Below are 13,302 nucleotides of genomic sequence, written 5' to 3'. Positions count from 1 at the left end.
GCCCATTCTATCCCATCGTTCCAGATATGGAACACCTATAAAAACTTAAATTGAGCAACAAATATTAACCTATTTTAATGCACCTGTGCTGTTGAACTATTTGCACGATTAAAAACTTGGGTCTTAAAATGGTTTGTGTTGGCAGTCTTTGTTCTGGAACCTGATATAGCTGGAATTCCATCAGTCAGGCAGATTGTCACATATCATTTTTCATGAAAAAGACCCCATATTTATGTTCAAAAAGCCTTAGAAATTGTGATGCAAAAATTGATGAATGATCTGGAGCCTCTAAGGAAGTCTGTTCTGCTTTTCCCAGAGAAGGATGGAACTAAGATAGTTTTGAGAGGTTTAGATTGGCTTTCTCATCTCCTTTCTTAACATCCTCTAAACAACTGTCACAGAGTTAGGGGGTAATATGTGTAACAGTATTTCCCATCCTATAGACCATACTGGTATGTATCTGATTCCCACTGCCCATCCTCACCCACCACCATCCACTGCCAAGGAAGCTTAGCATTTAGAAAAGTATCAGGAGTCAAACAAAATATAACTGGAGTCCTCTCCAGTGTCTGCATGACAATTTGGTATAGCCATTTTTTTTCATATGCCCATGCGTCTTCATTTGGAATGTGAGACTCTACGGTGCCCTCTATAGGACCTCCAATGTAAATACATGTGAAATCTTAAGTTTGTCTAATCTTTTTTTTTTTTTTGCAGGGGACCAGAAGACCATTCTTGTGAGGTCCTCATATAAGTCACCATGTATCAAGACTGCATGGACTCCAGTGGAGACTATTATTTCCTCTGTGACAATGAGGGCCCATGGGGCATTGTTCTGGAGTCCTTGGCAATAATTGGCATAATAGTCACGGTGATTCTACTCTTGGTATTTCTCTTCCTCTTGAGAAAGGTCCGAGACTGCAGCCTGTGGAATGTTCTCCCCACACAGATCCTCTTCCTCCTGGGTGTGCTGGGACTCTTTGGACTTGCTTTCGCCTTCATCATCCAGCTCAATGAAAAAACTGCTCCTGTACGCTTTTTTCTCTTTGGGGTTCTCTTTGCCCTCTGTTTCTCATGCCTCTTGGCTCATGCCTCCAACCTGGTGAAGCTGGTCCGGGGTAGAGTTTCCTTCTGTTGGACAACAATTCTGGGCATTGCTATTGCTCTCACTCTGTTGCAAGTCATTATTGCCATTGAGTATGTGACTCTCATGACAAGTAGATGCATGATGTTTTTGCACATGACACCCTGTCAGCTCAATGTGGACTTTGTTGTCCTCCTGGTCTATGTCCTCTTCCTGATGGCCCTCACATTTTTTGTCTCCAAAGCCACATTCTGTGGCCCATGTGAGAACTGGAAGCAGCATGGGAAGTTTATCTTCGTCACTATACTCATCTCCACCATTATCTGGGTGGTGTGGATCTCCATGCTGTTGAAAGGCAACCCACAGCTCCAGCGACAGCCCCAGTGGGACGACGCAGTCATCTGCATTGGCCTGGTCACCAATGCGTGGGTTTTCCTGCTGTTGTACATCATACCTGAGCTCTGCATTCTCTGCAGGTCCTATAAGCAGGACTGCCCTTCACAAGGCAATGCCTGCGCAGTCCCAGTCTACCAGCGCAACTTCCGAACGGAGACCCAGGAGCACTCCAGAGGTACTTCCCGCAGTCTTGGGGGCAGGGAGGGTCTTTGGGAGAAACAGGAGAAAAACAGAGCAACAGGAAGAACCCAGAGGGATCCAACAGAGAATGGTTAGCTTTTTGGTAGGTGATTTCGTTGTTCAGATATAGAGGTTAAGACTACCAGAATCATGGTTAAATTTTTATGAAAACTTCGTTCTTTCAAACTTAGAACTTCATGAGGAGAGAAACAAGACCCGAACACATCAAAGGCCCTAAATAAAGAAGGTGTGACTCTGAGTGCTCAACCTGAGTAAAGCAAGGCACCCTCTATAAAACGAGTTAACCAGCTCCAAATGAGGCTTGGGCCATGCAGTCGTATAACATCAATTGCTAAGTCCAGATGTGTTGGCTGTGGAGGACAAAAAATCAATCCTGGCAAGAGTGATTTGCATTTTTAAAATTTGAGTCTCAAAGCTAGTTTGCCCAAACATAATCTTAAACTGACTTGTTGGACTTACCACTCATAAAAGTCACAAAACCCTGTAGCTTCTGGATTTCTACTTTTCAAAACATTTGCTGTTTACAGTCTTTCAAGGTTCACAGAAAGCAATAGGAAGAGGCATTTAATCTAAATTCCGAAAAAAGGTTCAGATGTATGATGATTAGTAGACATAAAGCAAGTTGCTTATGCAACATTTTTATAACAATTTTATAGTCATATTTTTATCGTTATGTAACACCAAGACATCTGAATGTTTTGTTAAGGAATAAAATTTATTATCCGTGACAACAAAGATGCTTGGTCCCTAGCAACATGAGGGAAATAGTGGCTAAATTTAATTATCTGGAAATATATCAAAACTCATCAATTCCTTTTCTGAAAGATCTGGCCTATTTTTCATAATCCAATATCATAGTTTTGCATAATTTTGTGTCTTAATAGGCAACTGATTTCTCACATTTTATTTCTAATGTATAATGATGTTATTTTATATACACATATATATATAACATACATAATGTTCTCCAGGCTCAAAAAATCAACATTCGCTTTCCTTTTAAGTGCATATATTTTTTTGAGCTGTAATCTATGGCTAATTGCATATTCAAACTAAATCCTGTTTAGATAAATGCACCCATTAATTCTTTTCTGTTCAATTGACCAAGAGTCGGAAACGGACATTATACATCCTTCCTATAAATTTTTTCACTGCTTGCTGATGATGCATAATCAGATCACTGGGGTTTCTGGCAGAATTGCACAGCCCAGCTTTCTTGAAAATTCTTTTCATAGTTTTTACCAGAAGATAAAAGTTGTTGAGTTTGCTTTTGTTGTTGCGTGTTTCCAGGAAACGAAAGTTGGAGAGAAAGTTCCTATAGTTTCACAATAACCCAAAACACCCTCTTAATGTTCAATATTCCATCCCCCAAAACTCTGGGCACATGTTTAAAATGCTCTAAGGAGCGTCTTGGTTGAAGAGTGAGGGCTTGCAAATTTCCTGACACTAACCTATTACCCAACAAAGTTAGAAAACCAGGAAATAGCCTGTCATCATAGTCATTGCCAAAATAGTTTGATATTTGGCGTAGGTGCAGGGAGGAGTGCCTATCAATAGTGTAAAATATATATTGCTCTCCACGACTTCAGGGTCACCTGGAAATAAGTGCAAATATCAAAAATTCAAAGAATAATTAAAACTCAATCAAAAGTGCAGGATTACACCTGGCTAGGAAATACATACAAACAGACTAATTAAGATCATAGTAACAGTAACTTGAAAAATCCTTAGTGTTACCCTGGGTCATGAACCCACATTGAGAAAGCAGCTGTTTCTATTTGCTGAAAACAATCTCAGGTCTATGTAAACAGACATGCAGCTGGCAAGAACACGCAGCCCTCATCCACAGCACTGGTCAGCAAGAATACCCATTTCAGGCCTGGGATCCACTAATGAGAAGTGTGGGGAACTTAGGGAGGCTCTATGGAAAACCACAAGGATGATTAAAGGGTTACAGCAACAGACTGTGTAGAAGGGTTAAGAGGAGGAAACCAACAGGGCAGTGTTGAGCTTGATGTGTTTCTCTCATGGACTATCCAAGTCCCCCACTCCCTTATGTACTAAAGCACAACATTCTGCTCTTGCCCATGGGGCGTGCAGTTAGTTGTCATTTGACTCTTCTGACTAATGCTGTTTGTAGCTATGGCTACAGCAGCATAATTATTTGATTTACCTCTGAGTTTATGAGACCAGGATTATTCTGATGAAAGAAAAGTAAGTCAAGGGGTGGTCAGCAGAGAATTTCCTAAATACGAAGACCCCTCTCCAAGAGACTGTTATCTGTTGTTTTCCATATCCACTTAAAATGATGGGTGGAAATGGGTTTGACCAAGATGTGAGGGCCTTAGACTAAATAGGAAAATAAGAGATGGTAAATATTTTGTTGAAACACATCAGCAAAGGGGATTAAGGACTCCATTTCCCTGGAAGTCTTTCAAAAGATTAGACTTATCTCTCTGAAGTGGTTTATGGACTTAGATAGAAAAACATCTGGCTGGTGAGTGGCAATGCAATCAGGCATGTCACTACAGAACATCAACAAATGGACCTAAGTATTCTTTGCCCTACATTATAAATGCCTTCCTAAAAACTGTTCATTGATTGAACTTTTAGATCAGTTGCTCTTCATCAGAGTCTTGAGCCCAAAATATAGATACATCCTTTCACAGCATTTTACAAGCTCAACATATTAGAAGCAGGAAGCTTTAACATGAAGATACCTGAGAGTAAGGCAAAGAGTTTGTGTGTGTATAAATGAAGTATTTAAAGTGCAAGATAAAAAATGAATAAGTCATTTCAAAACTATGTTAATGTTTAATTAGGTAATTTATGAACTAACAAAATGCATATGGGAGTATGCACTTTTTTAAACATATCCTTCATTAATTACATTATTTAATGGACATGTTACTTGTTTTGTATTTGAAGATGGTGAATTTTGGAATAGTTCTGATTCTGAATAAAGCAGAGCTAACCTCCAAAAATAAATGAACAAATTACTTCATTAACTAAATCTGTTGCTCTCCTCACTGAGTTGCAAATATCTTAAATACAGAATATCAAAAATTTTATGTGGAAAGAAAGCTCCTTTTCTAATTATTGCCGGCTTTTTTTCTGTTTTAGATCAATTAGAATACTGTCATATCAAGCTTGCTAAAAGCAAGACCCATCCATAGTCAATGGAATTACATATGGGCATTTATTTTTACTTAATTAATTTTTATATTATTTATTTATTTATTTATAGCAGGGATTGAACCCAGGGTACTCAACCAATGAGCCACATCACCAGCCCTTTTTGTTTTTTTTTTATTTTGAGACAGGGTCTAAGTTGCTAGGGCTGGCCTTGAACTTGTGATCTTTCTGCCTCAGCTTCCCAAGCCACTGGGATTACAGGTGTGCACCACCACACCTGGCTATATGGGCATTTTACTATTCAGTGTTTGAATGTATACAGACAAACATAGTATGGTTCTTTTTGAAGGCACTACAAAAAAAAAACTAATGAGATTACATAATGTAAAAGTGAGTCAATGAGTATAAAATGAAATGAACCAAGAAAAAAAAAATTCTGAAAAACAAAGCCCTTCAGGTTCTTTTTCCTAGAAAATATTGACTTTTGTTGGGTGTAGTCCATTTTGACAGTTCTTAACACTGTGTTCAAGGCACACACACCTTACTAAAAGAGACCCATTAGAATGGTTCCATGTAGTACCATTTTTGTTTGTCCTTTGACAGGTATTTCTTTCTCAGGAGTTACAGTGATCTTTAAAAGTTTATTTGTTAGAAGCTAAGAGTAGAGTGGTCCAAAGGTTGAGAGAGAGAGGAGAGGCACAGGTGGACGGAGGCTGACCAGTGCCATCTAAGCTACAGTTAGACAGGAGCAAAGAGCTCCAGTGTGCTGTGGCATGTTGAGGGGCGCTGCACATTGTACATTCTTTTAAAACATTAGAAGGAGCCAGGCATGGTGGCACATGCCTGTAATCCCAGTGGCTTCAGGGGCTTAGGCAGGAGGATCAAGAGTTCAGAAACAGCCTTGGCAACTTAGCGAGGCCCTAAGCAACCGAGACCCTGTCTCTAAATAAAATACAAAGGGGGTTGGGGATGTGGCTCAGTGGTTAAGCACCCCTGGGTTCAATCCCCAGTTGAAAGGAAGAAAGGAGGGAGGGAGGGAGGGAGGAAGGAAAGAAGGAAGGAAGGAAGGAAGGCAGGCAGGCACTAGAAGAGAGGACTTAAATATTTTCACATAAAAAAAAGGAGACACATCTTTCCCTGGATTTGAACACTATGCCTTGTGGGCAATGCAAAGGATCACATGGCATCCACAATATGTACAAGTCTCGCATGTCAATAAAATAAATTTTAAAAAAGAGTTGAAGGTTGCAGAGAGAGAACTAGCTTACATCAGGGAAGAAGTCAGTGGGTCATGGACAGGTAAGGTGAGGATGATGACATTCCTAATACCTGAGCAGCAGAGGGCAGCAGAAAGAGCTCAGAATCAGACCTCACACACCCTGGCTTCCAGACTCAGCTCTGCCGCTTACCACGTTGGAGATCATACAAGGTCCTTAGCCTCTAGGAGACCCAGGCTCTGTTTTTTTGTTTGTTTGTTTGTATTTTGTTTTAATGATAGTTATAATGTCCCTTCCTGACTCCCCCACATGTAAATGTCAAGTCTTACTGAACTCATGTTTGCCACCATGAGGAAGTTGTAGGTTTGATATAAATACTCAGCCTTTCAGTCAATTCATGAACAATAACTGGCTGAAAAAATTAGGCTTTTCTAATTTATGGTCTAGTCTGATGAGAATGTTGGGTTAAATTTGGTTACCAAGGGAGTGAGTTTGAAGGAGTATTATTATGCCACAAGGAACAAAGTTAAACCAAGGATCCAGTTTGTTCTGCATTGGAGGAAACATGAGTATTTTATCCTTCACAGCACGCAGTTCTCCAAAAAAATATGTCAGTAGAAGAAGGTCATCAGAGCATCAGACATAACTACAGCAGCACTAGTAATATCCAAAGGATGGCTCAGACAGGGATTTCTTTGTATCATGAATATATATATATATTATTATTATTATATTATTATTATTCCACCAATTAATATATATATATATATATATATATATATATATATATATATATATATATATATTAATTGGTGGAATCCTCAAAACAACCCTATGATTTACCATTATGATTATCATTTTTTTCCAGAGAAAGGTTAAAGAAACTTGTCCCTAGGTGACAGAGGTGAGGGACTGAAGCAGTCCTGCTCCAGAGTCCATCTACTCAGCACGACAGCTCCTGAGTGTGGTCGCAATGACACAGTCACGTGTGTGACCAATAAGGCACAAATGTGGAGCTGGGGCTGTAGCTCAGTGGCAGAGTGCTTGCCCAGTATGTGTGAGGGCACTGGGTTCAAGCCTTAGCACCACATAAAAGTAAAATAATAAAATAAGGGCATGCTGTCCATCTACAACTACAAGAAAAAAAAAATTTCAAACAACAACAAAAAAAAATGTGTATGGAGCAAGTTCCTGGCTTGGAGAAACACAGGTTTATCTTCACAGAGCTTACAGTCTGGTTGAGACTGACATTAAGCAAATAAGTGTGTGCGTGTAGTTATTCTGTGACGGTATGGAATTGTCTTTAGGGATCTTTTTTATGATGTCCAGCTTTGAGAAATGAATCTAAGCTGCAAGCAAATAAACCCTAAAGATACTATTGCAAGGGTGAGATGCCCATGGTTATGCAGTTAGTGCTAAGTGAGCAAGCACTCTCACCCAGGGCTAGTGCTTTCTCTAGAAAGTGAGAGAATCCTTCAGCCCTTCAGTTTCTAAACTTTGATGTGCTTCTCCTGAACGCATGTACGCTATCCGTATACAGCCTTCCTCATAAACTTCAAAAGCATTTTTTTAAATCATCAATTTTTTCCAATATCAGCCTCAGTGGAGTATTCCTTTTAAAGGGTCAGGAGCCCCTTTTCAAGGCTTCTCACAGCTCACGTGCTATTTCCACACGAATCCCTGACACTAACCCAGCCCTTCCCTCGTTTGGCTTTCAGCCCGAGACAGTGACGGAGCTGAGGAGGATATAGCATTAACTTCATGTGGTACTCCCATCCCGAGGCAGGTAAATGTGCTCGTCTCACTCACCTAGAGGGACACAATAAGCACTCCTTCCTTAGGAGAGCCTTCAGGCTTCACCTTCAGTGGCTGTGCCCTGAGAGAGGAAAGGCAGGGCAGGATCATCCCCAAAGGTACATGGAGCTAGAGCCATCTGGAGTCAAGGGTGGCACGAGAGAAGCAAGGTACCCTTTAACCCATTCCCAAGCCTCTGCAAGCCTCCACCACAGCCATCAAGAGACATGGTATATTCTGAGGCAGGGGGATGTCCCTGGAAAGAACAGGGGACTTAAAGGGCTTGTATGAGGTTGAAGAGGAGCAGGTTGACTGAGTTTGATGTTGGGGTCAGTAGAGGATTGTAAATATGCATGAGTGTCGGGTCCGGTTTTAGTATCAGTTGTCTAAATCTTCCCCTGAGTCCCACCAACTGCCTCTCTGAATCATCGTCTAGCTCTGGCAGCCCAGGCTGCCCCCCAAGAACTGGGCTAGGTCTGTCACCATCATCTGGATGGCCAGATGGATGAACCAATTTTAATCCTTTCAGGCGAAAACAGAGGGAGCATTGCTGAGGGGATTGGATGTAACTCAGATTTGTGCTGTGATCGCTCGAAGACATTCAAAGGCAGACAGCCAAAAATACTGCACTGGCACACAATTCTTGCATTATGGGGATCAGAGGCAACAGAAATCCAAGAGTGAAAGTCATGCTTGTTCAGTGAACTTGACCAGGCAACCAGCTAAGCTAATCCCTCTGGTCTGTTATCTGAGGCTTTGCCGTTTCCTGCAAGGACGTGTGGAGCGGGACGCGGCTATCTATCATTTGCTGTAATTAACCCTCAGGAGGGCATTTACACAATGAGAAAATCTTTATTATCCCCTGTAAGAGTTTCTTGGATGAGTTTCAATTTCCAGCAATCAGCTATTCAAGAATCTTACAAAAAGATTCTTATTAATGGCTACAAGGGTAGCCTGATACAAGTAGGCTCAGTATTTATTAACAAAGAATTAAGTGATGGTGAGATGATAATATTTCAGACATCATTCACATTTTCATCCCCTATTTGGCTCAGAAAGTTGACGATGGCATTTTTTCCTTTCCAGACTGTTGATCTCCCACAGGAGTATTTAATCCCACGGGCTACTCTAAGCCCCCAGCAAGATGCAGGATTATAAAGTCTACAGGAAACATGAGCAGTGAAAACCCAGGAGGCCGTCCTGGTTAACGCAGCCCTGGCAGTACACTGGAGAGATCAACGAGTCGTGCTGCCCACCGAGGCCCGTCCTTCCTTCTCTGTTTCCTTGACCTTTACATCCATCCGGACCCTTCATCGGAAGACTGCCCTTTCAAGCAATTACAATCTTGCTGGCCACTGTACCTCAGCTGTGTGTCTCTTTCTTCATTCGCGAAACTGAAAACATCCATTTCTTAGCAATTCTGGAAAGAAGTGGTGCCTTGTTAATGGTCTAAAGAAATTAGGGCCATTCTAATGCAACAAAGTATAGGTGTTAATGGCAACCAACTGCTGGATTAGTCCTCTAGTTAATCATTTTTAATCATGCTAAGAAACACATGACAAAATTTACCATCTTAACCACATTTAGGTGTTCAGTTCAGTAGCATTAACTACATTCATATTGTCGTATAAAAGGTCTCTAGAATTTTTTTCATTTAGCAAAATTGAAATCCTATAGCCCCAGGCCCTGGCCACCACCATCTGCTTTCTGTTTCTATGAGTTTGATTGAGATGTTTCACATAATAGAATCATCTAGTATTTGTCTTTTTAAAAAATTTTTCTGCTTTCTCTTTACGAAAGTTTACGTATTTCTTATAGAAAATTTAGAAAATACAGGTAAGTTAAAAAATGCAATTCATACTTCTCTTTGTCAGAAGTAAACATTAACATTTGTAAGAATTTCTTACTAACAACTGATGATTATTCTACCACTCTAATCTCAAAATCATTCAACTCAGAAATTAGCATTGCTGTTAAAGAGTTCAGGCAGTGAAATCAGATTGGTTGGTTCTAATCTCAAAATCATTCAACTCAGAAATTAGCATTGCTGTTAAAGAGTTCAGGCAGTGAAATCAGATTGGTTGGTTCCAAATCCTGACTTCACCTTGGGCAAGCAACTAATTTCCTTGCTGTCTCATTTTCCCACAGTTTCTGAGATTTCAATCCACGGTCGGCCAGCTTCTTTACTCTGGGCCTGGAAGTGAGGCACAGCATCATGGCAAAAGATTGTGGCAGAACAAAGCAGCTCAGGGGCTGGGGCTGTAGCTCAGTGGTAGAGCACTTGCCTTGAATGTGTGAGGTACTGGGTTTTATCCTCAGCACCACATAAAAATGAACAAATAAATAAAGATACTTAAAAAAATAAAATAAAGAAAGAAAGCATCTCAGAACATGGCAGCCAGGAAGCAGAGAGAGGGGGGGAAAGGGTTCACAGGGAAGATCAATATTTGTCCTTTTGTGACTGGTTTATTTCACTTACCATGATTTCCTTAAAGTTCATCAATGACATAGTATGTAACAGGATCTCCTTCTTTTTTAAGGTTACATAGTATTACACTATATGTGTATACCACATTTTCTTTATTTTTATGTTGCCGGATATTGAGTTGCTTCCACCCTCATGGCTACTTTGAATAATGTTGCAGTGAACATGAGTGTTCAAATATCTCTTTGAAATCCCCTTTTCAATTTTTTTTTTTTGGATATATACACAGAAATGGGATTGCCACATCATATGGTAATTTTATTTTTAATTTTTTGAGGAATCTCCAAACTGTTTATCTTTGTGACTACACCATTGTATATTCCCACCAATAGTGAACAGAGTTCCAATCTCTCCACATCCTCACCTACATTCTTTATTTCCTGGGTATTTTTGTTTCTGTTTCTATAGTAGCCATCCTAATGAGTCTGAGGCACTTAGTCATTTTTCATAAAGAAACCCCAAAGGGTTGAGGGGTATAGCTCAGTGGTAGACCACTAGTCTAGCATGCACTAGGCCCTGAGTTGGAACCCTAGTACTACCAAAAATAAAGAGGAACACAAAATATGATTGATTTGGAATTTTCTATAAAAGTGATAGCAGAATCCTCAGGATCACCACACCTGGACAATGTGAATAACATAGACATTCCCATGGATGTAGGCTGATAGGCTTCTCCCACGGTGCTACCACCCTGAAACAGCTAATATGGCAGCAGACAGTGACCTGCTTTGATGAACCAGTAATAGCAAAGGTAAAGCCACTCCATGTGATGCTCGTAAAGGATGTTAAGTGGTGAACATAAAAAGCAAAGTCTGCCCGTCTTGATGTTTCTAATGAGCTGGTGCCTCCATGCTAATTGTCTAGCCTTCATTCCTCACGCAGCCTCACATCCTTCCCAGGTTTTATCTGTCCACAAGTATTCATTTTTTTATTTATATCAGGACCAAAGTCAGAGGTGCACCTCCAGAAAGGTTCTTGGGGATCCAATTTAGCTTTCTTACTTTGCAGAGAAGACAGAACCTTGGAAAAATGGAATGACTTACCAAAGCCACACAGCAGTTAGTGGTGGGCCAAGTTTTCTGACCCCCTCAGGCCAGTCTTCATCTCCCTCTGTGAGGCTTCTCTGCTCCTACATTTCTGTATTAGCAATTTAGGTATGCCCCCCTTGGGAACCAAAGGAGATAGTGATTGCTGAGTGCCTGCTATGTGAAGGCATTGTGAAAAATAACTAAGGCTCTATAAGTGTAACAGCCTTTTTAAAGAACAGTAGATGGCATGGATTATTCAATAGCAACAAATATTTCCTGAGAATGGGCAGGTTCCAGGAGTCACTGTAGGACTCATCCCTAGACAAGGCAGACAGCACTGCCTTGGCCAAGCTCTTGTGTCTGTGGCAGAGAGAACACAATGGAGACGCTTTCCGGAACACAGCTTCCTTATCTTACAGATGCAGAAAAGGGATGATATGTCTTCTTAGTTGCCAAACAAAGCCAGAATCCACGTTCTCAATTCTATTCAAATGCTCATCCTCTACATAACAGAACAACATTGTCATATATTTTTCTGCTACATTAACATTAGCTGCTCTTTAAAAAAAAAAAAAAAAAATGTGCCCTAAGTAATGATACCACCACAATCCCAGGACCTAGGCAAATGACCAAAGCACTTGACCCTCAGCCTTTATAGGTAATGAAAAATTGAAAGAAAATTTTCAGCATTAATCCATTATGTTCCATCATCCTATTTATGGAACATCTGAAAACTTACATTAAGCAACACATATATCATTGATGGTAATTTTGAGATAAATGTTTTTAGAGTTCTAGTCTTTCAAGAAAAGTAATGCCTAGTAACAATATTCATTAATATCATTAATATTAGTGATAATAAATTATATAAGCTCTAGGTTATAATTTCTATTTGAATACACCTGTGTCGATTTTATTGCAATATTAACAGAACTGAAAACCTGGGGTTTCATGGGTTAAGTAAAACCCTGACCTATATAAATTATATTAATCAGCCAATTTAGAAACAAACCATACAACCTTAGGTCTGCTCTTGGATAAAGCCAGTATCATTGATCCTCTTGAGTTTTATTCCAATAATTATGATAATGATTCCTTCAGCAAATTTTGTTTTTCAAGCAGGAGATGTTTCTGTACAGTTGGCTGACAAAGTTTTAAAACCTACTGAAGCATATCCAATGGCCCAATATCATCTCTCAAAATGTTTTTCCAGATTAGTGAAGATAAAATTGAACCAAATTGCCTCTGAAGTTTACAGCACAATTTTACCTAATTTTTGACGATGTATTAATTAGATTTGGGAGATTTTAGTTTGCAAGTGTCTCATTCAGACTGTTTCGCAAATGGAGCTTTATTGTAAGGTTACCTACAGGGAGGAGAAAAACTCTTAGGCATCCAGTTCCGCCACTCAAGTGGCCTAGCAGAGATGAATACTGTGGGGCACTAGGAGGAACTTGCTGTCCCCCTCCCCTGCCCCACAGGCCCCCTCAGCCACTTTGACATGCTCCTTACTGTCTCTGCTTTCCTTTGTGGGTGTTTTCACTCACTACCCACAGACTGATTCTCTCTCTAGATGTCAGATTCCTGAGAGGGACTTGGATTGGTCCAGCTGATCATTGTCCCTGATTGGGACCTCCTGTGCATCATCCCATCTAACTGACAACCAGCTTGTGGACTGCCTGCCCTTAGACACCCACCGTCAGTACAGTCATCTGTGCCTGGCTTGGTTGTGTGAACCTACAGACTTGGTCATGTATGTCTGCTTTCTGTGGGAAGTGCTGGGCAATCAAATGTCCTTTGGGCAGTGGGGAAAAGCACAGCATGCACTTTGACCAAAACAAGGAGAAACTAATCCAGGAAAATATGATTTTAGGAAATTATAGAATATTTTAATGAAAACACTATTTAATTTCTTTTGAGTTTTAGCAGCAATTCTCATAAAGCTATGAGTCTCAGTTCCTT

General features: G+C 40.2%; 1 protein-coding gene across 1 annotated transcript; it reads left to right on the top strand.

Moving 5' to 3' along the window:
• The first annotated feature begins 760 nt into the window (after positions 1-760).
• Positions 761-8,985, top strand: Gprc5d (G protein-coupled receptor class C group 5 member D). The gene is made up of 3 exons (XM_076852681.1): positions 761-1,655; positions 7,752-7,819; positions 8,914-8,985. Exons 1-3 carry the CDS (start codon positions 761-763, stop codon positions 8,983-8,985), a joined length of 1,035 nt encoding a protein of 344 aa, XP_076708796.1.
• Positions 8,986-13,302: the final 4,317 nt, after the last annotated feature.

The sequence above is a fragment of the Callospermophilus lateralis genome, chromosome 4 (genome assembly GCF_048772815.1).
Source record: "Callospermophilus lateralis isolate mCalLat2 chromosome 4, mCalLat2.hap1, whole genome shotgun sequence".
Lineage (NCBI taxonomy): Eukaryota > Metazoa > Chordata > Mammalia > Rodentia > Sciuridae > Callospermophilus > Callospermophilus lateralis.
Note: the sequence above shows the minus strand (reverse complement) of the source record. Positions and strands in the feature narration are given on the sequence as shown.

Coding starts and splice junctions, on each gene's coding strand:
- Gprc5d (XM_076852681.1), top strand. CDS start 761: ATGTATCAAGACTGCATGGACTCCAGTGGAGACTATTATTTCCTCTGT. Junction 1,656..7,751: donor GACCCAGGAGCACTCCAGAG/GTACTTCCCGCA, acceptor TTTGGCTTTCAG/CCCGAGACAGTGACGGAGCT. Junction 7,820..8,913: donor GTACTCCCATCCCGAGGCAG/GTAAATGTGCTC, acceptor TTTCCTTTCCAG/ACTGTTGATCTCCCACAGGA.